The following is a 25,627-nucleotide window of genomic DNA, read 5'->3' as shown; positions in this document are numbered from 1 at the left end:
GGGCGGACCCTGACGAGCACTGGAGAACGGAGCCCCCCGACGAAAAGCTCCCACCGGCGCTTTCCAATAGTCTGGACTCCGGGGTAATAACAGATGGGATATACGGAGTAGACCCGCATATTTTGTGCCTTGGTTAATGCATGTTCCGAACTTGGATCTACATGGTATATGATCTTCGCTGTGCCCCTTCTGGGGATGGGCTCATCTCTGTATCCAGGGTCCGCTGATACTATTTGGTAACATTTGAATAATCCTAGTACTATACTTCAAACATTATAAAATTAGATCGACGCCATCATATGCATCATGCCTCAAAAATGAACTCGCTTAAACTTCTTGCATGTATGAGACCGAGATACTCCGAATGCATGTTGACTCTAGAGCGGCCGGCTCCGAGAGAGAGAGAGAGAGTACACGACAGCGACTACATCAGACGCCATCTAATAAGATCGTCTGTCAATATTTCCCGAAAGGAAAGAACAAAATATCGAAACAATGAGCGTATAGGTCTGAGACTTTGTTCAAATGTTTCTAGAGGGCTTGTCTACATATGCACCACTTTATCAATATGTAGCATGCACGAGTTGACTAGAGCGGGATGTGGCCAATTGTCCAATTGTAGATATGCAGGCAACAAATCATTTTCCTGCTCTAAACAATGCCGAGTATAGTAAGTACTTCACTTCCTTCCGCAATTAGTAGGGTCATATACCTGCACGCAGTCCCCGCTGCTGTTAGTTTCCAGCCAATCTAATAAGCCAGTCCCTGCACCGGATGTTTACCCGCATAGCATACCCTACTTCTGCCCGAACTTTACCAGTCGCAGGAATAGGCCCCTCTCCTTCACAGCGGACTGATAATTTTTGATAGTCCAACGAGAAGCTCCGTGTCATCTTGATGCTGTTGCGATTCTTCGACCTTAAAATTAGTAGGACGTTCTTCTTTCCCAGTATATGCTATATACTCCACTGTGGCATGCATTATCAGTCAGTCTCGAATAAACTCAAAATACCCTGGGAACTCGATAGGCAAAAAGACTGAACCCAGATAGATTCGAGACAGAATCAGAAATGATGGATTCAACTGAAGAGGCGGGTGAATGCCTCACCTGATCCATCGTCGTAGGCTCTCCAAAGAGGAGGTGTTGCTGGTTGTATTATGCGGTATGGCCTGACAAAAATAGCCCTTGGCAGTCTTGATGTTCCTTGAAATGAGACACATCGAAAGTTTGTTATATTACTGGACAATTCCTGCAGCATTGCATGTACGATATGATCTAAAATGAGACTTCTAGGGTATCACTGCTACTTGATGTATTACCTTGGAGTCTCTCTAGCTATGCTTTATAGTGTTTAAATGCTCAAACGTCTTATATATTTATAGAAGATGATATTGATGACAATTGATTAATTGATAACGATCACGGGTAATTCGTAACAGCTCTGGCATCAAAATTTCTCTCCACATCAATTGATGTATCGCTATGCAAAAAAGCAGTTGACACACACGTGATAGTTAATAGCTTCAATGTTGGATGCGACAATAAAAGCGGATCCGAGACGATAAAAATGGGGCTCAACAAAAGTATCCGAAAATAGCTAATCCTAGGGTTCGGCCCTTTCCTCTTACATAATCCCAAAACTAACCACGTGATAGCGCTTGACCCAAAATAGCCAAGTCTCGCTAAACCGCGAATCCGGCGCCAAGCCTCCGACCACCGAAGGGCACACAAGTTTGATCTTTGGATACCAAGTCCACGCAGCCAACTCCCTTGTCGACCCCCCTTTCAACCACCAGCACCACCTCGCCAAACCTCAACGCAGACTCACCACCTCTGCAAATCCACGTCGTCAAGATGTCGCACGACTCCGTTTGGTACAGCCGCCCCCGCACATACGGCAAGGGCAGCCGTCAATGGTAAGAGATGTCTTTTTGTTTAATTTCAATCCGCCATTCGTCTGGAGGAGTATATCTGGGAAAACAACTTTCGCTGGGGAATTCTGGATTACTGGCTTGGAAAAAAATACACGTGTTTTCACGAAAAGAGAAGGAAGGAGAATTCAATGGGGCAAATGGACTTAAGAATTTGACGAAACATTCGCTAACATGCTCTTTTTCTTAGCCGTGTCTGCGCTCACAAGGCCGGTCTTATCCGCAAGTACGGTCTCTTGGTCTGCCGTCAGGTTGGTTTTCCTCTTCAATTCGCATAAAACAACATGAATATTGACTGGTATCGCGCAGTGCTTCCGTGAAAAGTCCACAGACATTGGCTTCATCAAGTACCGATAGATGCAACGCCCAATAATCCAGCAAAACATCCGAATAAACGGCCCCTGCGTCCACCGCAACTCGCTCAGTCAACTAAAAAAGCAAACAAAGTGAAATTTGATTCCGTGATCTATGGTCTTATATCCGCATCCGACGAGTTTGGATCCCGCAGGGCTGGTGGCAAGAGTTATGAGCTCGGGTGGTGTTTCCCATTTGTTTTTTTTTATTAAATAAATTTATCGGTGTCATGAGAAAAGTGCGGATTCTTTTATGGATTGGGAACTCGGTTCGTTTTGTGTGGCATGTTATTTGAATGTCCGCGGTAACAACAAAAAATACAATCAACATTCAACCTTTTCAATTTTCAACCAACTTGCTTCGAATAAGTGGTGATTTTAAGGAATTACTTGAAGTTTTTTACTTCGATCCGTAGGACAGCGATTCTCGGTCGACTCGAACAAACAATCAAAATCATCGCTAAGCTATTCTACCGGGGTTTCGTGTTTCAGAATAACAATAATATAAAAGTAATATTCACATGGTAATTATAAACACAGCAAATATTTTATCTACAACTTGGCGATCAATTTGTTACCCTTCTGCAACCATGCAACACCGTCAGACACCAGCTCGTCCACGATGGCCTTGGCCGACTTCTTTTCATTGACAACAGCGGAGACCTTGCCCATCAGGTATGGACGAGCGTTGTCAAGAGTGTCGTCATCAACATCGTCGGGAAGGTTCTCAAAGTCGTGCTCCACGGGAACAACACCCTTGGCTGTGAGATCCTTGATTTCCTGGGATCGGTTCTCTTCCCAGTTTTGGATATATGCGTTGTTGCGCACACGCATGGGACGACCCTAAAAAGAGTATTAGTATATACATTAGTTTAAAAAGGACGTCAACGTACAGTGAAGATGATAGTGCGGACATTATCGTCAAAGCCAGCAGTCTGAACGGCTTCCTTGTGAGCTTCAGGGGCACCAGCCTCGTCACACAGGATGAAGCGTGTTCCAATCCACACGGCGGAAGCACCGAGCATGAGAGCAGCAGCAACAGACTGGCCGTTGAAGAGACCACCGGCAGCAATGACCTGCACGGGTTGGCCAGTGAGCGGGCTCTTATGGCCCTGGACCAACTTGGCAACGGTAGGGATCAGGACGGTGGTCGGGACATCACCAGTGTGGCCACCACCCTCACCACCTTGGGCGCAGATAATATCGGCACCAAGGTCGAGGCACTTCTTGACGTGCTTGGGGTGTCCGATCATGTTCATGTAGAGGACACCGTTCTTGTGAAGCTTCTCCACAACGGCGCGAGGAGGAACACCGACAGCGCAGACAAACAGTCTGGCGCCACTTTCAATAATAATATCAACGAGCGCATCGAGCTTTCCGTGGGTGTAATCATGGCTGTAAAAAAAAGAAAAAAAAAACAAATCAGTCTCTGAAAACTAGTTTTTTAAGCGCTGCGAATGGAGCATACTTGGTCTTTCGCGCATTTCCACCAACTTGAGGAAGGAGCAAGTCCACACCGAATGGGGCGTTCTTATCGTTCAGAAAGCTCTTGAGTTCGGCAATCTGGTCCTTGAGCATTTCTGGGGTGTAACCAACGCCACCGATGACACCGAGGCCACCAGCGTTCGTGACAGCGGCAGCCAGCTTGGGGCCAGCAGCCACGTTCATACCGGCGAGGAGAACGGGGTGGTTGATCTTCAAGAGATCCGTAATAGGAGTACGAAGTTGCTCTGGATCACGAGTTCGTTGTTAGCATGGTCTGTCGCTTTCTGGAAGCGGTGAAGGCAGAAAAACTCACGTGGTGAAGCCATGATGAATATGAGACTTCAAGAAACTTGAAAGAGAGGTATTAAGTGTAAGGTCGGTGTTGAATAGTGAAGGATATGACAGACGAAAGGATCGATCACCAGGTTGCAGTGGAAGCAGGCATTTAAGAACAGATAAACGACCGAGGTGTTTCCGTAGCAAAAGCCTCGGCAAGTTTGACGCTGTGGGGTAAAACTGGGGAAGGTTTAGCTTAGTCACTGCAAAGACGGTCGCATTGGAAAATTCTACATAATAATAAAAGTCAGAGCGCAGAAGAACACTGGCCCACTCGGGAGGAGACTGAATACTAACTTTGTTATGCAGGCGAGTGGTTTTGTGCTTCTTGAATATGTCTGTTGTCTGTTGACATGTGCAAAAATACACATACACGGGCATTGTTTACAGCGTATTGCCGTGATTAGTAAACCGTATATGTCACGTGAGGCATTTCTTACATAATGCATGTAACCTGGTGCGTCCGCTCTCGCCAGAGCCAATCACCATTGCCCAAGAAAAAAGCTGCAGATGTCGAAGCATGGCGGCCAGGGTTGCCAGTGTCTGCTCGAATAGCGGTTGGATAGCTGGACGAAGAGCCAGTAATTTCGAGATTTGCGTATCAAGGATAACTCTTGCGCCTCGACTCTATTTTGCTGGTGCAGAGCATCCGGCGACATTCGGAAAATCTCATCGCAAAAGGTACATATATATATCTTATCAATCTCAAGACCATTTTATATAGTGAATTCTAATCATGTCAATAGCCTTCATACATGTACGATTTCCCAAACACGGCTATTATCCTATGCGATGTTCAAATTTTTTTGTTTGAATAATATGTATATTTGCCAACGCCACGCGTGGCAATACGTCCCGCATCTATTGACGGTGATTCTGAGCAGGGAACCATAGACGCCACCAACTCACCCCAGTCATTAACGCATCGACTGGTGCTACCAGTTTCTCAGCTGGAATTTCATCCAGAAAAACAAGGATGGTTCTTCCTTTAACCAGAACGCTCGCCACTCAGGCTGAAGAGACGACTCATTCCTCCTCCGGGAAGCATGTCCACAAGGCTTATATAGCCCTAGGAAGCAACCAGGGCGACCGGATAGCGATGATTGAACGAGCATGTCTTGAAATGGAGAGATTCGGCATCAGGGTCAAAAGAACGAGTTCACTCTTTCAGACGTCGCCAATGTACGTTCTCGATCAGGACCTTTTCCTCAATGGCGCATGCGAGGTGTGTTACAAATTTTGTTTTCGGATTGAAGAAATAGACTGACCATCTCAAGGTTGAGACAACCCTCGGTCCAATAGAACTGCTAGATACGTTGCAGGCAATTGAGAATGGCATGGGGAGAGAGAAAATCATCGACAAAGGACCTCGTAATATCGATCTCGACATTCTTCTCTACGACAATGAAACGATATCACATCCGCGGCTGAACATTCCGCATAAACTAATGTTGGAACGCGAATTCGTTCTTCGGCCACTCTGTCAGTGAGTGAAAAGGGCCAACGAATGGAACCAAGATCTTTCAACTAATTGCCATGCTCCAGATTGGTTCCTCATGAAAGAGTCCCCTTGCCGGGAATGAACCTCACCTACTTATCTGCTCTCAATTCTCTGCCTCCATCAGACACAGTCCCTATTGTCACCAGTCCAATTTCGTCTCACATCAAGGCTCTGACTCCATCCGACCCGAAACGAAAAACGGCCGTGATGGCCATCTTAAACGTCACACCAGACTCCTTCTCTGACGGCGGTCAGCATTTTTACACCCAAGAAAACCTATCCAGTCTCACAACCACCATCCGCGAATTCATCTCAGCTGGCGCAACCATCATTGACATTGGCGGCGAAAGCACACGCCCCACCGCCACCAAGGTCAGCGAAGAAGAAGAACTATCTCGCGTCATTCCCGCCATAAAACATATTCGCTCATTATCCGAAGCAAACCAAATCGCCATCAGTATCGACACATACCACGCCCGAGTCGCTGCAGAAGCCTGTGCTGCTGGTGCAGACATCATCAACGATGTATCCGCGGGCCTGCTTGACCCGGACATGCTGTCCACCATGGCCAAAACCGGCAAATCGGTTATCCTCATGCACATGCGCGGCGAGCCGTCGACAATGAACAAGCTAAACAAGTACCCTAACGGACTCGTTCAAGACGTTGGCGCCGAACTGCTCGCTCGTGTTCGTGCCGCCGAGGATGCAGGCGTTCGACGATGGCGAATTATTCTTGACCCGGGTCTCGGGTTTGCAAAAGTCAAGGAGCAAAACGTTGATCTTTTGCGCCGCTTTCCAGAGTTGAGCACTGATATCGAAGGGTTGGATAATTTCCCCTGGTTGATAGGTACCAGTCGGAAAGCGTACATTGGCCATATCACTGGTGTCGAGAAAGCGAGTGACCGCGTCTGGGGCACTGCTGCAGCAGTGACTGCTAGTATTGCTAATGGCGCTGATATTGTAAGAGTACACGATGTCAAGGAAATGAGCCAAGTCGCCAAGATGGCTGATGCTATTTATCGGATTTGAACGGCTTGTTTGTAACTATTTATCATAGACCTATTTCTCTTTCAACCGTCTAGCTCCCTTTCAACAGGGAATTTTGGTTTACTTCAACATATTATTAGACTATAAAATATAAATATTATGATAATACGCTAGTTATATTCAATTAATAGCGAAAAACTCTACTTGGCCTATCGAAAGAAAAAGAAAAGAAAATGCAACCAACAATCTGGAAAAACCAAACTGACACAAATAATACACCCGCAACACCTTGTGCTGCAAATGTGCGACTGACCGAATGGAAATAGCATTACGCCGCAAACATTGGTATCGTTTGAAACTCATCAAATCATCTAGCTGTTCAGATAGCTACGGATGGCGCCTGGGGAGGGAAAAAAGTCAGTCATGAACTAAAAAAAAGCAAAATTGTAAAAAGATACCTTGCAATTTAGTGGCACCATCGCCTAGTACCTGCGTCAGGTTTTCCAAATCATCACCAGCGGTAACGCCGAAGCGGCGAACAAAGTCCTTGGCGGCGGTCTCAAGGTCACCATATCCGTCGTCAATAGGAGGATACTCCTCTTCCTGACGACCAAAATAGGCGTTGCTAGAGATAGCACTGGCACCCTCAAAGTTTTGCAAGCGGGACTTGGCTTCGGATTGTGCTGAAGGGTCGAATTTATCGCGGCCAAAGTATTCGTCAGACGAAATGCCCTTCTGAGTACCAAATCGAGTCCTCGTCTGGTCCAATTCTGCATCTTTAAAGATATAAGCATATGGACACCTCTCTTCTCAAAGGGTGTCTCAACTTACCATCAGCAGCCGAGCGTTGGGGTGCAACAGCACCGAATCCCGGCTTCTTTGCGACAGCCGGCTTAGACACTTGCCCGAACCCTAGACGACCAATTCCCATCCCAAGACGTTCCACATCGGCAGAACTTCTCTCGGGAGCCTTACTTGTGGCGCCAAAGCTAGCCTGGCTAGGGCTGATAGGAGTGGGAGATGCGATCTTGGTGGCGGTTGCCTTTTCCTTAGCTTCCGCCTCGGCTTTTTCGGCCTCTGGGTCGTATCCAAGCTTTTCTATGCGATCGGCCTCCTCCTTGGCTTTGCGCTCAGCCTCGTCAAAATCAATGACATCGGCACTTGCTACTTTTTTGGCGCCCAGCTTTTGCGTCTTCTTGGAACTCAAAATGCTACCCTTCTTGGCGCCAGCGCCTGTAGGACCCTTTCGAACAACGCTACCTGTCCGTACTGCGGTTGGAGGAGGCGATGAACCATCCTTATCGTCCGTCAGAGGTGACTTGGGTCGTATTCCATTTGCGTTCGTGCCTGCGTTCAAGAAGGGGGATGCAGTGCGGCTAGCATTCGAGGGAGTCCCGACTCGTGACGGTGGGTTGCTTGGACGTTTGATAGCAGGCTTATCCCACGAAGAAAAGAAGTCGTCCTGGGGTTCACCGGCCGGAGTTTCGGCGCCATCACCGGGGGTACTAGAGACATCGTTGATAACAACCTCTCCAGGAAACCTTGTATGCGATTAATAAACCATCCTGCAAGCCATCAGACAAAAGAAAACTCACTCCTTCGCATCCAAAGCAGCTCTTCGCTTGAGCTCTTCCTTATACTTGGTAGCAGCATTCGATCCATATTTGACCTTTGGGTCTTTGCTCGCCAAAGCCGCCGAGCCTCCGTGCGACTGGAAGAACTTGGTGGCGGATTCATTGCCACCCATTTTCATCATTCGAAGCTGCTCCCATTGCCATTCTATATACATATCAGTTGGTTACTCATTGTTATGGTATTTGCGAAAGCTAGTTGCATACGGTCTAGAGTAGTCGAACGAACGAAGGAAATGTGGACACCGAGGTTCCGGTGATGGGATGAGCAGTCCAGACACAGGTAGATACCAAAGGGCACCGACGACCACGTCGGGTTTTTGGAGTTGCAGTCAAAGCATAACTAGAAGAAAGAGCGCAAAGAGTTAGTGGATGTGAACAGATGTCATAAGGGGGTCGCGGGGTAGCGCACTTTGTTCGCCGGCTTTGTCTTTAATTTCTCAAAAATCTTTTGAGACTGCGCCTTGGTGGCACTCATGATGGGCGGTAGGTTTGCCGCGCAGATTCGAGTAAGTCGGTTGTCAGAGGTCGGAGTCGAGTCGCATCAATGCGCGAGGATGAGTGTTTTCGCAGAGGTAAGTTGGAAGTTGCGGCGGGAAGAACTCGGGAGAGCGAACGTGGTCTGAGAGGACCCGCAAAGTGCAAAAAACCACTGGCTGCCGGATTGGGAAACGCGCGCAATTTTCACTTTCCGTATCTGTGGATGCGTTTTTTTGCCGTTTCGACTTTCGGATTTTCAACCACACACATTCTGCATAGCTATCAGAATTAAGATAGGTTTCTTTATAGATGTGAATTTCTCGTTACGCGCACTGCCTTCATTCAATTGAAGTTGGCCAATCACGAATTATAGATGAACAATACGTGCCATGACTGCACAAAGAGCCCCAACTACTTTGATATATAGATGTTTTTTTTACGAAATGGATTGGCCTTGGGTCTGTGAAATTCAATGTTCATTACATCCCTTGTAATATAGACTAATCTCAATTATGCTGGAAGTCTTCACGTCAACTGGTGTCTATGAGAGAATATCATCAAGCAAGGGAAGGGAATTGATGGTCTTTGCCGTTTGGACAATCATTGGGATTGCCTCGCTCGCGTTCCATATACCGTGAGTTGAATCTGTAACTATATGTCCAGAGCACAAACCCCGCGCCAACATGCTAGTTTGATAGGCGGTGCGAATGGCTATGTTGTTACTAGTTTGGACTGAGAGTACCCTATATTCTGAGCGTAACTGAGCAATTCGGGCAATGCTTCACCACCCGGTTTTCCGGGGTACGAGAAATTTTACTAATTGATGAGTAAAAAGCAAAAGAAGCCGGGCAAGGGGAGAGCTGTCTTGGCTTGTGGTCGCAACTTGATCGTCTACCTACCTGTCTCTCTCCGGAATGCCGTAATTATTTTCTAACAATCCACAAATAGCTGTCAACTAATACTATAAAGGCCTCATGAGCTGATACCGTAGACAGTAATTAGGTAACCATGGTACGCTTAAAGGACAAAGAGGATTTGCATGGTAATTCTTTCTCCGTACTTGGCCATTCAACAATGTGCCACCAGTATTACCCAATACTATTTGGTTCTTCTCAAATACTATGCTGTTGACAAATAGGGAGTTTACTGACATGGAAAAAGAGACTACTTTCAGAAGGAAGAATGATGTGACACAGTTGGCTCTTTGTCAGTATTTTTATACTTTTCTAGCCCTAAAAGATGAAATATGGAGATGCTATATCAGTTTTTTAAGGGACCAGGCAAAATCTTCATTAATTTGAGGACCACCAAAGGTGTTTGTGTCGTGGCCGTCCATCAATCTGCTCCTTGCGGGCCGCCTCGAGATTCAGATGTCGTAGCCACAAACCAAATGCAGCAGAACACACAGCACCTCCAGCGGTAAATGACGATGGAATAATGCCACCCATGGTATACTGGGGCGCGTCTGATCTGGTAGATGATGTCACATTTTGTGCGAGTACGTGGTATTGTGCAGGTGGACGATATTGGACGCAGAGTAGGAGCCACTTAGGTGGTGCTGATTACCATACAATTTCCAATAATGGCTACAAGTAGCGGCCACACGATTAAGATGGCACGCTCGTCGGTGTTTGCACAATAAAGAGGAATAAAAGATATAGCGAGGAAACCAAATGCAGATCGATTTTCTGCTCAACTCTATCAAAGGACTATGAATTAGTAAAAAAAGCAACTCCCTCAGTCTAGCTTTGACCGATAGTGACACTGTTTCACTCACGCCGTTTGTCGAGTTGGTGTCGCTTATCGGCCGTCAGTCCTTCGAATGTAACTATTTCCCAAACAACTTTTCGGGAGAACTTGAGATGGCAAGCCTAGCTATTCTTTAGATGGTCGTCCATGGTTAGTTAGAGAAAATAGCAGCTTCTAGAGAGATCCTGTTGAGAAAATACTACTGATTTATCACATAGTATATAGGGTTTCAATGGCAAATAGAGTTTGTGGGGTAATGCGCCATCCGATATCCTTGTTAGAAAGGGCTCCACATAGCGGGGAAATACAGGCGGATTTAGTTATTTCTTTCAGGCAATGAGATTATTGGAAAGTAGTACGTTCTTTTCCGTAGTGTGTAACTATCGGCTGATCAGCTCTTACGTTACTGAAGCTAGTCGGAATATTACCCGCGGGCGGGGAAGAGGGGGTTTGAAAGCCATCTCACCATCTCGTCGTCTCTTCGGGCAAATTATGTCCGATTCGAGTGCCCACTCAGAAGCCCACATTCTCACCTGAAGTGGATTGATGTTTTAGAGTTTTGGAGAGGAAATAGAAATACCATATTGCGGCTTTCTCAGGACTTTACATGCCTCCTCCCGTTTCTGAGGAGGCGACAACTTCATTCTGGAATGATCTCACGACTATTTTCAACCAGCACATCGGCTGTTAAGACAGCGCAAGATGAACTCCATTCTTGATCAACATTTGCTACCACGACAGCTTCATGGGCTTGGAGGAGCTACATATACTGTATTGGTTCTAGTAACAACAATCCTAGGTAAGCTATTTCACTATTTCTCAAGAGCTACAAGCAGTGTAATCGATCTAGGGGGTGTTGATAAGCATTCAGGCATCTGCTGGACCTATCGCAGCAGAGGATTCTGGGCATCGTCATCTGCCAACAAGGCATGGATCCCCGGTCCAGAGGGCAAGCCGTTCAAAGGCAGTTCTCAGGAGCTACAAACCCAAGGTGCCGCCAGTTGCAAGGCTTGGTTTTCGCTCTACAAGCGATATGGGCCGGCCTATGAGATGACAATCCCTTTCTTCCGACTACATATCATCAACCACCCAACTTACCTAGAGCACATTCAGAAACACAATAGCAAGAACTACATACGCGGAGCATTTACCCGCAATGTCTTTGGACCGCTTCACAGAACTGGTATCTTTGTCAGTGATGGCAAAGAATGGCAGTTTCAGCGTAAAGCAGCGACCAAGGCGTTCAGCAAGCGAAACTTTGAAACCCATATCACGGCATCCGTTCACCGCTGGCTTGATGTCCTGATGGGCCTTTTGTCTAATTTGGCCAAGAGTCAGGAAGAGTTCGACTTCCAGGAATTGATGGGTCGTCTTATGTTCTGTCTCTTTCTTCAAATTGCCTTTCATGAGGATAAGCTCGCACAAGATATCTTATCTGAGGATCCAGAGAGTCTTAAGTCCACCCCAGATTACATTAAAGCTTTTGACCAGGCCACCATTCGTACGCTCTCCTTCAATTTGAGGTCAATGTTACTGTGTCTAATATTATTTTTACTACAGTATTTGACCGAAGAAGACGTGATCCCTTGTGGAGGATTACAGAAAAGTTATCCGGCGAGGATAAAATCACGAAGAAAGCCGTGAGCCTCTTCTACGAACAGATCGATGATATCATAAAGAAACGTTTAAATGCGATGAGAGATGGGTACAAGCCTAATCCAGATGCTGGTGTTGACCTTTTAGATATCTTTTTGCAAACAACAACAGATCTTTACAAGCTTGGAGGCATGGTGTTTGGATTTCTTTCCGCTGGTCGTAAGTTTCATTTCCCGTGCAAAGTTGACATGGTCACTAACGGTCACTTACACATAGGAGACACGACTACTTACACGATCTCATGGTTCATGAAGGAAATACATCACAGGGACAATCAACACCTTGGTGCTGTGAACAAGATCCGGGCTGAGGCTGAAGAAGTTCTCGGTAGTGGTAACTATCTCGGCTATGGAGACACTCCGGTCCGTAAACAACTGATCGCATACTATAAATGTTATGTTCGAATAAATGAAGCTAACTTCTTTGAAAGAGAATGCGGTTCACAAATGCCATGTGGGACGAGACTTCTCGTCTTGACACCGTTTCTCCAGCTGGACAAATGGAGGCAGCGCAAGACGACATTCTTCCCGCAGTGCCAGAGCTCAACATGCCACCTCGCCACGTTAAAAAGTAGGTTTTTATTATCATCGGTGTCAGATCTTGAACATTATTGACAGGGAAATTGTACTCAGGGGTGATATCGTTAGCTACCAGAACTATGTCCTCTCTCGAATGCCCGAGGTCTGGGGCAAGGACGCTGCCGTGTTCAATCCGTACAGGTGGTTTGAAGAGGATGGAAAGAGTATATCATACAGTCCTTTCAGTGAGTTACAAGTCCGATGTAAAAGATACGAGTATTTTTCGGAACTGCTCACTCCATATCATGTAGAATATCACTCCTGGAATGCTGGCCCTCGCAGCTGCATTGGGCGTGCCCTTGCTACGTACGAGGGTATCACCATCAGCACTGCTATTCTCCAACGGTTTGACGTCGTTCTGTCGGATGATTCCAAGACTTATGAACCGCTTGCTGCTATGAATATGGTAAGATGTCTTTTTGCTTCCACACATGATTCAATCATTTCTAACTAGACAACTTTGAGTAGGGAGTAAAAGGCGGCCTTCGGATGAGGGTAAGAGAAAGAGCGACAAATAACTAGAATGGTGAAAACCGATTACTGAAGACATGATAATCCAACTTCGTTTAATCTATTTCTCTCTTCTTCTTTCTCCTTGACACGCGAGTCCTTAGAAAAAATATGACCTCAAGACATAGATAATAAAAAACAACGTTGAAGTCTCAATGCTCAATGCTGCCGTATACTGGGTTGCTATATATAACATGAAAGTCAACTGCACGTGGCAATATAAAACGGCAGAATTTCAATGGCAAGCACTAATCACAATGTCAGCAGTATTTACGCTAGATTGCAAAATTCTATTCATCTTATATGAGCATAAAGATAAACCAATTTCGTTTCTCTGAGCAATCACTTGTTTTCTGAGATATACAAGGAAGAACTAACACACACGAGCCTATTGGTGGGTTGTGTGCATGTGGAGCCGTGCGAGTCAGGTGACATAAAGCCACGTGATTTATGCCTGAGGCACCCTATGCGATAACTCCGCATGAACGGTTTTATCAAATCGTCAACTGGTGAGTTGCTCCTCCAAGCGTCAATGTCGCCGGTCCAGACATCCGAAACGTATCACAATGTACAGCTCTCTTCGACATAGCCAATTTCCTGTGGGGGGCGCGAAATTCCTCAGCACCTCCATCAGATCTCCAGCGTCCTCGCATTTAACCCGCTCGTACGCAACTCAAAGCACTCTCGGAGGCAATGGACCCTCGCCAGGCTCGAAACCGGCCCGGAAGCAAATATCAGTCATATCGGACGATGGGCGATATCAGTGGGGTGAGCTGAGCGGAAGCGAGAAGGTGGCTAGAGCGACACAGCAATCATTCAATTTTCTGATTGTTGCGCTAGGTGTGGTCATGACGGTTCGCTGACCTTGGAGTTTTTTTATTTTATTTTTTGTTTTTTGTCATTTACAAGGATGTTTTTCTGACTGGTTTGAACAGGGCGGCGTTATTACTCTCCTTTACACCGACGTTTTCTCTCCGAATAGCAAAACTTGGCAATTCGAAAAGGCAGTGAGCCGCATCAAGGAAGATCCGCGGTGTACATCTCTGCTTGGGGACAGAAAGACTATCAAAGCGTATGGAGAAGCGACAGGGAGCCGATGGGCCCGGAATAGACCTATTGCGTATGTCGAGTTTGATTCGCCTGAGCTAGAAAGAAGTTTAGCTAATATTGAGAAGGACAACGATACAAAAGGACTCGAGCGGTAGGGAACATATGCACATGAATTTCAATGTGAGCTCCAAGTTGAGAATTTTTATCGCAGACAACAAAATCTGACAGTAGGTTTAGGTTGAAGGTTCTTTGAATCGAGGCGTGGTGCACGTGCATATGATCAAACCAGTCGACGAACATAAATTCTATTACCGACTTCTTGCTTTAGATGTCAAAGGTAACGGCTCCCAAAGCTATAGAAGGAGACTTTTTTGCTGACTTAAACAGGACAACCTCGCATTATCCTCGAGCAAACCAGTGATGGTGCATTGGGCGGGAAGAAATCCCCGTTGAAAATTCTTGGTATTAACTGGCGTTGAGTCAGCTCTTCGGCGGAAAAAAAAACCCAAGGCCGACAGCCTCAAGACTGAGCCGTACCTATTGACTAGTCATCTCAGACAGGGAAGAGACTTTAGAAACTAAAGAACTCTCTCAGAATCGAGAACCACACCTGAATCTTTGTCGAGAATCCTTACCCACAAGGCAGCTACCGACAAACACAAACAGGACCTCAACGATTTCTATTTCTGAATGACCTGAAAATGGTAGTTTATGTACCTTGGCCCCAGAAATTTGAGGGCCGGCATGTACTTCTCGGAAATTTGTATCATATATAGCCCGTCATTTTAGGCTTTTAGCTATTCATGTACTATTATTCTCTTACCAAAAAATGAAAACTCGCTATCTAGGCTCCACAGAAATCGTTCAAAGAACCATTTTTTCTAAATTCAAAATCAGCCGTCAATCTGATCTGGGACATCTGTGACCCTTGGCCATCCCTCAATCGACCGTCCTGACCACGTTGCAACAGCCTCGATCGCCTGCTGCACACTCTCAGTATCCGGTGCACTAACACCCAGCCTTCTCAATCCTCTTAGATGCCATATTGTAGGCGTACTCAGACCCTGGGTCATGATACTTGCGAGAATCACCAGTTCTGCTTCTACGGCAGACAAAACTTGGTGGTCTGAGAGAAAGAGACCGTAGATGACCGCACGCTCCATCCACATAAAGTCACTGGCGAGTGAGCCCCATGACGAGCAGATGGGGGCGAGGTTTTGCAGGTATAGCTGCTGGAGAAATTTTGTTCCTCTATCGGGGATAGTACCGTTCATGTCGATGTTTTTTCTGTCCACTACTGTTAGCAAAGAATACGAAATGAAAAGAATTTCTACATAAAGTTAAAAAAAAAGTATGAGTGAAAGCTTTACCTATGCTCTGGGAATTCCAGTAGCCCTCCTTCTGAAGGCGGCTCGATTGTGATTCCTCTCTTTTCATTTCTAGCAGTCTCTGCTTTGCCCAACGCGGTCACGCCATAAATCACAGGCGGTATGCCGACAAGCGTCCATTCTTTCATCAACACGTCGCTCAGACGGTCTTTGATGCGTTTTTCCTCGGCATCATTGGCATTTTCTACAAGATCTGTATACAGAGGACCAAGCTCGGATGGTTTACCACAGCCAACTAGGACCGAGGCCTAAACATTGTATGAGAATGATATTTGCAAGAGAAAAACGCAGAGGGCTCGGACCTACAACGATCAGATACCAGGCCTCTTTCTTGAATTTCTCTGGTAAGAGGGTTTGCACTCTGGCGCAGAGTTCTTGCAAGGATGTCGAGCCGCCTTTTGTCATTGTGCTTGAATAATGCCTAAAGCAAGCAGGCTGTCTGCTCGGTGTAACGAAGAACGAGAGCGTCCGGCGCCACGTCGGGGAGACTCTAGTTGTTGATGGCAGGAGATGTTTGATGGAGCGGTAAGCGACCAAGGACGAAGTCATTTGAGGCCGAGAACAATGGTTTCTATATAAGTCGATTGGATGTTGAGTTGTCCACTGCTAGTTGGCTTCGCTCGATGTCGGTCCGGCCGAGATCGCTTATCGCCGGGCCCGCGATCGGCCGCCTTCAGACTTTACCGCTTTGGGAAAGAGGCTCTTGTTTATACGTTTCAAAGTCAATATATCAATATCATCAACACTAATCTTAGATATGTATAAAATCACGCTTCTCACCCACAAAGGTCTCCCTAGTCAGTACTCGCAGGCGGGCTCACTGCAGCTTTTCAATATGTAATCAGAATACAAAAAATACAAGCGATTTCTATATAAACAAATCATAATTCAATTTGCATCAAATCAAGAAACAGAAACGGATTGATTTTCTGCAATACATCGGATTTCTACAACTTGCAGGTGGTTTGCAACCATTCACAGTGACATTACCATATTGCCGATACATTGCGGAAAGTCACTCGGTCTAATCATCACTCTCGGTGGGAAAGATAATTTCACCAGCTGACTCTCCAGATGTCCCATCTTCACGACTCGGGCCTCTTGTACGTCGGAGATGAACAAGCTTTCTTCTCCGTGTACCAATTACACTACGCCGGGCTATCAGCCAAACAAGTCCACGCTTACACCCCAGGGTCTGCCACTTGGTTTAACGCCTTATGACTTTTATATTTATCATTATGAATGTGGTTTATATTCTAGTATTAAAATAATAGGCATTGTTAAGTATGACATGGATCCCTGGAAGAGCTCAGGGGTAAAAGGATGCATGTACACCTAAAGATTTGCCACGTCATTGGACGACGTTATTTTTTAAACGAAAAAGCAAAAAAGCAAAAGGGGGGAGGTGTGGTTGTACGGTTTAAAATATTGTCACACCATCCTTGTTCAGAATATATTTTCGAACATTCTAGTCATTAATTGCAACGAGAGAATGAGTCAAACAACCAATTTTTGTGACTGATACGTAACAATTTCACTCTGCTTTGAATTAAAAACGTATTTGACTCTTTTTTATGACGGACTACATGAATTAGGGATACCGAATTAGTAGAAGTGGCGATACTGAAACATCATTACTGAGACCAGACCATAAAATAAACAGTAGATATATGACGATGGTTGTGACTTTTTTCCTATGACTCTAAAAGGTGGCAATGCCTAGAACAATCACCATTATGTGTCTGGACTCATATTGTATCATTTGGTAACACAACTATAATTTATTGTGTCAATTTCAGAGGTATAATTGGTCAGAGACCACAACTCATCACCGTACTCACTTGAGAAACAAGCCGTCATTTTGCCATAAGAGTCAGAGAAACATACTCAACTTGAAACTTCATCATAGTCAATGTAGTCGTACTCAGAAAAAGCAACAACATTTACTCATTCGTGACTCAAGAGCACTACGAAAATGAGTCAATAAAAGGACACGAATGGATGCTTGGATATTTCTCTCTTCATCATCTTTCCAACATCCAGATTCCAACATCCAGAAACCTTCATATTAGTATTCAACAGAACGACTTATCAAAACTATTCACCAGCGATGGTCGGCAAGAAGTTTAACAAAAAGTCGGCAAAAGTATTGCAACAATATCAAGAGAATGAACGAAACCTTGCGGAATCGGCAGAAATTACGAGTGAAGCATGGCCTGGCGTTGCGTATCTAAATCAAGAAGTCACTTCGAGCGCTCTAAAGGGGGTGAGGTTGAGGAGACTTCAGCCGAAAGCTGCAGCGTTATCGGAACTTGTGGATAAAAACGGGAGCGCGGATACCAATGCGCTTTCGAAACTTGTGGAGGATATGAAGGATGCGAGCAAGCAGCCAACGAAGGATGATGCTAAGGAGTTTCTGGAGCTTCTGGAGCTTACGAGCCAGCTAGACGCCACCAATGCTAAGACCTGGGCTGAGAAGTCGAAGGGAGAAGGTACCGGCGAAGCTCAGGAGTTTGTGTCGATTTGGGAGGACATCAAGGGAAATAAAAATGGACCAGCAACAACGGTTGGGAATTTGATGCAGCGTTTGAAAAATAATAAAACCCTTCTTGAGGTTGTGAAGTCTTTGGCGAAATAGTGACGGTCCGAGGTCGGTATTTCTACATTCGGAGGCCGGGTCTTGCATCTTGCCTAGCAGGCTTCCCCAACTCGACGGTATGATTTTACTCTCTCTTACTTCCGGAAAGCAACTATTCAACATGGTAGCTTCCACTTTCATGTTTTCCCCAAACACATTTATTTAATTACTTTATTTTCTGCCTAGTTCGTCGATATAAGAGCTCACCAAACTCTTTACCGGCATTCTATGGCCTTTCAAGATTTTCCATGAGTATTTAAACTAGAATTAGGCTGGACATAATACTAGTAATCAAACCATCACCCCGCAAAACAAGCGTTATCCTGAGTAGTAGATTTCCTCTTAGTAGACGTGTATTAATAATCTGTGAAAAAACCTGAAAAATGGTAGAAAAGCATTGTGCGGACTAGTCGGGGATATTTAACGTCAAGGCTTTCGTTTTGGTATGACCAGTCCTTTACCTCTTACTAGTATCTAAAACCTTGCAGGAATAGGACAGGTAGAACACCCAAGCAATAAAGTAATAATGCATAGCCTGGGTACAGTGAAGAATTAGTACCAGGAGGGAAATATACTAAATAATGCTTATCTTGATAATTCTCCAGGTTGATTATATCTTAGGATGTCTAAGTTTACCCTTTATCTATGGAGATCGGCTGTATAAATTACGCTGTTAGATACTAGAATGATTACAAGCCACTTTCATTGAGAAGAGCCCTAGAAATGTAACTAACCAGTCATAATTTTAGAGAATGACTAGGAACTCTGCTGCTTGCTTGTGTCAACACCTTGATGTACCCAAAGGCTGCATCCCGATGAGCTCTTTAGTTGACTCCAAGTGGTGTCCCTATCAATGGAGTTATTTCTAAAATTTATACAAATTAATGTTTTATACGCGAAAAAAAGGAACTCCTCCTTTAGAATTAAAATTATGTATTACAAGTCTATGATGAGCTAATAACCTTGTGATCTTCAGATCAGTCGGTTCCTATACCATGGCGTTTCTTTTTAAGGTCCCCAACAACAATTGGCGATAAGATTGAAGTTGTTGAGAGCCCCCTGATTACACAACGCTGTAGGTACTAGATGTAATTTTCCGATGAAATTTCTGGTGCAATCTTTGCCAACTCCGCCACCAGCTCGTTGTAGAACTTCTTTTGTATGCGAGCTCCCTTTGCATTAGTCACGGATGACGAGGGCCTAGTGAAGCATCATTAGTATCTTGAAATTTCATAAAGACAACATATGCAGTTCCAAAGGGTCAGTTACTTACATCTGGTTATGGCAGTTGGTCAAGTATTGCCCATGCGTTTCCGGTCCTGAGATTACCCCATGAACCAAAGCCCGACTGCCCATCTCCGTGCTTCGAGCCATTAACCTTTCGAAAAGCCGCATAGCGGCCTTGTTGCCACTTTCCATGTTGTCAATAAGCCCCGATTTACAGAAGCTAGGATTTGGTGTGTTGACGATGACCCGGGACTTTTCTCCCTTGGCATGTTCCGCAAACTCGCGAACAGCGTAGACGACAAGTAGCTTGGAAAGTGCGTATCGCGAACCCATGTTTGAAGTGGATGGGTTGTTCAGTCTGGCAAATATTCCCGGGCCGTGGTCAGGATCAAGCTCCTTTAGCGGAGCCACGTAATGTAACGCCGAGTTGACAATGGTAAAGCGTGGAGTGATGTTAAAAGTATTCGCCGACTCGCGGAGTTTTGGAAGCAAGAGCAGCAACAGCAGAAACGTGCTGACGACATTCACATTAACGTTCTTCTCGTTGTTCTCGGACAACTGAAAGACGTCTAATGCGAGCCCAGCATTTGCAAGAACGGCATCCACACGGGACAGCGTACTCGACACTCGTGCAGAAAACTCCTTGACTGAGTCGTAGCTATCCATATCCAGTTTCCACACTTCAATAGAACTCTCATCTCGGCCTGTGGATTTCAAGATCTTTTGTTTCGCGGCTTCACCTTTGGCTGGGGTGCGGACGGCCATGATTAGCTTTTCGACGCCGAGGCGACTCAGATGAAGACTTGCTTCGAATCCGAGACCGGTATTGGAGCCAGATACGATGATGGTCTGGCCATGGAGGTCGGCATTGGGATAGGGGAGGGTTATGAAGAGATTGGAGAAGACGGTTGAGATAATGCCATGGGCGATTGAGGAGAGAGACATGGTGTTTTGTTGTTGGGTATTTCGAATGAAAGAAATTGTTCTTTTTTGTGTTCTAAGAATTCAGGTTGATTAATGTAGTAGATAGAATGTGACTGTGTTGAATGTATTTAGAAAAAAATTTGAGGAGCAACCGGGGTGCGTTTTATATTAATTGGACAACTAGTAAATGGAAATAGTATACCCGGTTGAGATGTTGCATTGTCTATGAAATAATTGCTTTCGAAATCCGGACTCCTATACTCTCTAATAAACCCGGGGCTGGCGGTTTCTAGCATCCGGAGATAATATATCCGGCGCATACATTTTTTTGCTAGGAAGTGGATCTATCTACCCCGAAGATACGAGGTACGTATCCCTACGTGTAATATTTATCTACTTTTATTATTTTTATTTTTCAATTTCAAAGATGCGATGAGAGAAACACCGGACAGTACATGTATAATGCGTACTATGTATGTAGCCACCCGCAGTATATATCGGCATCTATGAACAACCTCGAAATATTGGAAACACCATAAAACTAAAATAACATAATCGGATTAATTGATACAATGTGAGTCTTGGAAATATCAGTTTATAACCAGGCCAATTAACACGGCCATAATTCATTGTCTCCATACAGTCTAACCCTTCTTCAGCCTGATGTCATTCGCACAGTGCAGTCCGGAGATAACTCAAAACTAGCCGTCTCCCCCCACCATCAGCTGCATCTATCCCCAACGTTTGAATATTTCAAGAATCGAGCAATCCGCCGTACTACATGGCCCCGGAGACACATCTCCTCCGATAATTTTATACAATAATCCCGGACCCCAAAGCCGCACATCATGTCAGCGGCCACAAAGCAAGCATTATCAAGGGATGGTAAACGGAATCGGCGGCCCACCTCGTGCGAGCAGTGCCGAATACGCAAGTATGTTGAAAAACAGAACGTCGAATATTTGAAATGGGCCTCTACTGACACTTGACGAGGTTAAAATGCAACCGTGAGTCGCCATGTGATGCCTGCACGAAGAGGGGTGAAAGATCTGCTTGCAAATATGCAAACAACGCCAACCGAACCGTCAGACCGAAAAACAGCAATGTGAACGAACGGCTACAAAGAGTGGAAAACCTGGTTTCCAAGCTGATGGAAGAAGGAGATATTAATGATTTGTTTAGACCGAATATTGATATCTCCGACAAAACTGGAGCCAGTTATGCAGCGTGCGATAGTGTTGTCCCTCAGATGGAGGTTGAGACACCAAGAAAGCGGCAGGGAGGTCAACTGGATAGCAACTGGATCTCTATTCTGGAAGATATTAAAGAAGTCCGAGAGCAGCTATCCCAATCCGACATTTATACACCCGAAGATAATACTGATGTGAATGAGGCGCCACAAGTGGATTTGGTTTTCGGGCCTGTGGGAGTCCCTGATTTCCAAGATATCCTCAACTCTGTACCCCCTAGACCGATATGCGACAAGCTCCTCTCCGAATATTTCAATGCCCCTTTTATGCTGCGTACGTTTTAGTTTCTCGATTACTATATTCATGCTAACTCCTTATAAGCACTCATACACACAATCAAGTTTCAAAATGAGGTTGGTGGCTCTACCTCTTCCTTTGTGTGTCCTGACTGACAAACTCCCCCAGTATGAGAGATTCTGGAAAGACCCAAATAGAGCACCGGTCTTGTGGGTTGGCCTCTTATTTTCCATCCTTGCTCTCGCAGCTTTAGTACGCGATGCAATGAAGCCTCAAAGGGAGCCCAGCGATCAAGACACAATCTCGGCGAAAAATTTCCGAATCCGGACTGCCCAATGTCTTGTATTAGGAAACTATGCTAACTCTAGAGCATACTCGTTGGAGACTATGATGTTGCACCTTATTGGAAAGTATGTCGTCAAATCCGACTCTAGCCTTGACGGCTGGTTCCTCATGGGTATCATTATCCGCCTCGCGATGCGACTAGGCTTTCACCGCGACGCCAAAACTCGAACTGACATTTCACCTTTTGACGGCGAGATACAAAGAAGGGTATGGCACTCTATACTCCAGTTGGACGTGCTGCTCTCTTTCCAGATGGGAATGCCCAGTATGATCCCATCTCAATGCTGCGACACGGAGCCTCCAGGGAACTTTAATGACTCGGATATTCACCCGGACCTTGAATCGCTTCCTCCTCCACGGCCAGTAACTGACAACACGCCTGTCTTGTACACTATTGTTAAAGCAAGAATAATGGGAGTTTTCAGGGAGGTGGTTGCTCACGTGCAGTCACCCACATCATTCTCTTCCTATTCTGTGACATTGGAACTGGACGTCAAGCTGCGCAAAGCCTACACAGAAATCCCACAGATCTACAGGATAGAGCCAATTGGTAGGTCCTTCTTGGTCCCTGCTGGGATCATTATGTGCAGATGCACGATTGAACTCCTCTTCCAAAAGGCCACCATAGTCCTTCACCGGCGATATCTCAATGTCGAGGCCTTGGATCCACAGTGGGAATATTCGAGACGCACTTGTATCTCCGCAGCACTGGAGATACTGTCGTTGCAAGAGGATCTGCACCAGGCAGCATCACCGGGTGGACGGTTATACGAGGATCGATGGTTGCTATCGTCCCTGACTTCTCATGATTTCCTTCTTGCATCTATGGTGATCTGCTTGGAACTATCGGTACTCATGCGATCGTCCAACGCACCCTCGAGTCAGATAACAGGAAGGCTTAACGTATTGTTGAAATCACAGCGCGTTTGGATGTCCAGGAGTGAACACTCCAAGGAGGCTCGTACGGCGACACTGGCTTTGCAGCTGATGATCGAGAAAGCACAGGGAAACCTCCAATCGCGGGCTTATGACAAAGCGATCAACGAGCTCAAAACAGATCCTTTGCAGAATGTGACCGATTTCGTCAATATCGGTGATGGGTTTCTAGATACGGAGATCACAGCGCTACCTTTGCCCGATTCAATGACTGATATAATCAATGGCTCTGAAAGTCTAGATTGGGTGAGTATCTCAGTTTCTTCTTCTATCTATCTCCCTCTTTAACCACCCGTTGCTCTATGGTTAACCGTCAATGTAGACTCACTTTGATCAATATTTCCTCAACGACGGACTTTCAACACAAATGGATATAGTTGATGGCAATTGGGACTTGCTGGACATGGGAATAGAGTAGTTATATTTAGTTGGTTGATAGCCAGTTTGATATGAGTTGAAGAGATGAGTTGGGGCAGGGGTCAATCAATCACATACCGAAAGAGGTAATTGAGGGCTAGCAGACCCCCAAGCCCTAACGGACCACCAGATCAGGCAAAACAACAACATTTTGAAATGAAACAAATGATGCACATAAAATAAAATATGCGGTTGATAAAGAAGAAATAGTCCCCTTTTATTATTTTGCTAAAACATTGAACGCTTACTTCGATCAATGAATTCTAATCTATACACACGTGAAGAATGACAGTTCCGGCCGTCTCCCGATAACACGATCAGCACGATCAACAGCTGCACTCACACTTCAGGCCTAGAGACTTGCAGCTCTGCCTATCGGCCTCAACATCGGAGTTTATCGTGCCACGCGTACATAATAATATGTGTTTTCTGGGCTCTCAGCACCAGCGGGGTTGCCCCACACTATGGGCGCTGCTGATACGAGATAATAGATTAGGACGACTTGCACAACTGGTGTCTCCAATTGCGTGATGCATACGCCCGTTGACATGACGTGCGCAGTAAATATATGTATGGTATATATATCGCGTGGTTGGCGTTTGGTCTGTTCGCAAGTACTAGTCATTCCACTTCAAGTATTTCTCAAAGATCATATCATATACGTAAAAAAAAAAAAAATGGCTCCTGGCATCTCGAATCTGCCCACCAGGGAACACCCTGCTGAGAAAACAGAATACCCAGCACCACTGAAGCCTAGTGGCGCTTTGGATGCATTCAAGTTCGAGGAGACGACGCCTGTTATTGGCCGCGAATATCCCAGTGTCAACATCGTCGATGACCTGCTGAACGCTCCCAACTCGGATGAGCTGGTGAGAGATCTTGCCATCACCAGTACGTATAGACCCTTTGTCTATTTTAGGTGTAACTCTAGACAACATGCCAATAACTAATTTCTTAATTTCTAGTCTCCCAGCGCGGTGTCGTCTTTTTCCGTGCCCAGGACAACCTCACGGATGATCTACAGAAAAAGCTAGTGCAGCGTCTCGGCGAACTGACAGGAAAGCCATCCAGCTCGACCCTGCATATCCACCCAGTGCTGAACAATACTAGCGAGTTTGGCGTCGCCGATGCCGAAATCAGCACTATTAGCTCACTCGCGCGCAAGAAGATATTCAACGTCGAAAGCAAGGCAGACCAGCGCCGCTACGATTCGGCACAGTGGCACTCGGATATCCAATTCGAGCCCGCCCCGGCCGACTACACTTCGCTACGGTTGACCCAGCTGCCCAGTAGTGGCGGAGATACACTGTGGGCATCGGGATATGAGATCTACGACCGCTTCTCGAAGAAATACCAGGAATTCTTTGAAGGCCTTACCGCAACTTTTATTGGCGATGGTTTCATCAAGGCCGCCGAGCGCGATCCCGAGCGTATCTATATCTACACCGAGCCCAGGGGCAGCCCGCTCAACATCGGCAAGGAGTTGAGTGCCGTCCACCCCGTTGTGCGAACGAACCCGGTGACGGGCTGGAAGAGCATCTACGCTCTTGGGCCGTTCCCAAAGTATATCAACGAGCTCAGCTCGCGCGAGTCTGAGGAGTTGCTGACCAAGTTCCGCACCGTTCTCATTGAGAACCACGATCTTCAGGTGCGGCTAAAGTGGAAGAATCCGAATGACATTGGTAGGTCTTTTTAAAAACCAATAGGCAAACTGCCTTGTCCTGTTCATAACTGACAGCTTTTCCAGCAATTTGGGACAACCGGAGCGCATTTCACAGTGCAACCTTTGACTATGAAGGACTAGGAGAGAGATTCGGCCATAGGGCTGTAGGAATCGGCGAGCAGCCGTATCTTGATCGTAACAGCAAGTCGAGAACAGAGGCGTTGGCTGAGTATAATAAGTAAACTTAATAAGATCTAGCTTAGTCACCAATACATAGTACAAAAGTTGGCTGTTATGTAAGAAGCTTGTACTTGTCGCGTATCTATGCGAGTTTGTAATTTCTAGTAGGGACGG

General features: G+C 45.7%; 9 protein-coding genes across 9 annotated transcripts; 5 read left to right on the top strand and 4 right to left on the bottom strand.

Annotated features, from left to right (window-relative positions):
• Positions 1-2,837: 2,837 nt before the first annotated feature.
• Positions 2,838-4,096, bottom strand: TRUGW13939_01887 (uncharacterized protein; the record flags this gene model as incomplete). Its single annotated transcript, XM_035485084.1, has 4 exons — positions 2,838-3,128; positions 3,179-3,680; positions 3,754-4,015; positions 4,084-4,096. The coding sequence occupies 4 exons, from the start codon at positions 4,094-4,096 to the stop codon at positions 2,838-2,840; spliced, it is 1,068 nt and encodes a 355-aa protein (XP_035340977.1).
• Positions 4,097-5,082: 986 nt separating this feature from the next.
• TRUGW13939_01886 (uncharacterized protein) lies at positions 5,083-6,636 on the top strand (the record flags this gene model as incomplete). Its single annotated transcript, XM_035485083.1, has 3 exons — positions 5,083-5,331; positions 5,384-5,592; positions 5,652-6,636. 3 exons carry the CDS (start codon positions 5,083-5,085, stop codon positions 6,634-6,636), a joined length of 1,443 nt encoding a protein of 480 aa, XP_035340976.1.
• Positions 6,637-6,965: 329 nt separating this feature from the next.
• Positions 6,966-8,703, bottom strand: TRUGW13939_01885 (uncharacterized protein; the record flags this gene model as incomplete). The annotated part of the gene is made up of 6 exons (XM_035485082.1): positions 6,966-6,994; positions 7,053-7,370; positions 7,426-8,135; positions 8,190-8,373; positions 8,433-8,568; positions 8,638-8,703. The coding sequence occupies 6 exons, from the start codon at positions 8,701-8,703 to the stop codon at positions 6,966-6,968; spliced, it is 1,443 nt and encodes a 480-aa protein (XP_035340975.1).
• Positions 8,704-13,764: 5,061 nt separating this feature from the next.
• Positions 13,765-14,727, top strand: TRUGW13939_01884 (uncharacterized protein; the record flags this gene model as incomplete). The annotated part of the gene is made up of 5 exons (XM_035485081.1): positions 13,765-14,052; positions 14,134-14,318; positions 14,374-14,428; positions 14,486-14,585; positions 14,636-14,727. The coding sequence occupies 5 exons, from the start codon at positions 13,765-13,767 to the stop codon at positions 14,725-14,727; spliced, it is 720 nt and encodes a 239-aa protein (XP_035340974.1).
• Positions 14,728-15,141: 414 nt separating this feature from the next.
• TRUGW13939_01883 (uncharacterized protein) lies at positions 15,142-16,041 on the bottom strand (the record flags this gene model as incomplete). Its single annotated transcript, XM_035485080.1, has 3 exons — positions 15,142-15,535; positions 15,619-15,884; positions 15,943-16,041. 3 exons carry the CDS (start codon positions 16,039-16,041, stop codon positions 15,142-15,144), a joined length of 759 nt encoding a protein of 252 aa, XP_035340973.1.
• Positions 16,042-17,746: 1,705 nt separating this feature from the next.
• On the top strand, positions 17,747-18,274 carry TRUGW13939_01882 (uncharacterized protein; the record flags this gene model as incomplete). Its single annotated transcript, XM_035485079.1, has 1 exon — positions 17,747-18,274. The coding sequence occupies one exon, from the start codon at positions 17,747-17,749 to the stop codon at positions 18,272-18,274; it is 528 nt and encodes a 175-aa protein (XP_035340972.1).
• Positions 18,275-19,356: 1,082 nt separating this feature from the next.
• On the bottom strand, positions 19,357-20,446 carry TRUGW13939_01881 (uncharacterized protein; the record flags this gene model as incomplete). Its single annotated transcript, XM_035485078.1, has 2 exons — positions 19,357-19,474; positions 19,548-20,446. The coding sequence occupies 2 exons, from the start codon at positions 20,444-20,446 to the stop codon at positions 19,357-19,359; spliced, it is 1,017 nt and encodes a 338-aa protein (XP_035340971.1).
• Positions 20,447-21,575: 1,129 nt separating this feature from the next.
• Positions 21,576-23,611, top strand: TRUGW13939_01880 (uncharacterized protein; the record flags this gene model as incomplete). The annotated part of the gene is made up of 4 exons (XM_035485077.1): positions 21,576-21,948; positions 21,997-22,028; positions 22,081-23,439; positions 23,516-23,611. The coding sequence occupies 4 exons, from the start codon at positions 21,576-21,578 to the stop codon at positions 23,609-23,611; spliced, it is 1,860 nt and encodes a 619-aa protein (XP_035340970.1).
• Positions 23,612-24,287: 676 nt separating this feature from the next.
• Positions 24,288-25,515, top strand: TRUGW13939_01879 (uncharacterized protein; the record flags this gene model as incomplete). The annotated part of the gene is made up of 3 exons (XM_035485076.1): positions 24,288-24,501; positions 24,576-25,292; positions 25,358-25,515. The coding sequence occupies 3 exons, from the start codon at positions 24,288-24,290 to the stop codon at positions 25,513-25,515; spliced, it is 1,089 nt and encodes a 362-aa protein (XP_035340969.1).
• Positions 25,516-25,627: the final 112 nt, after the last annotated feature.

The sequence above is a fragment of the Talaromyces rugulosus genome, chromosome I (genome assembly GCF_013368755.1).
Source record: "Talaromyces rugulosus chromosome I, complete sequence".
Classification (NCBI taxonomy): Eukaryota; Fungi; Ascomycota; class Eurotiomycetes; order Eurotiales; family Trichocomaceae; genus Talaromyces; species Talaromyces rugulosus.
Note: the sequence above shows the minus strand (reverse complement) of the source record. Positions and strands in the feature narration are given on the sequence as shown.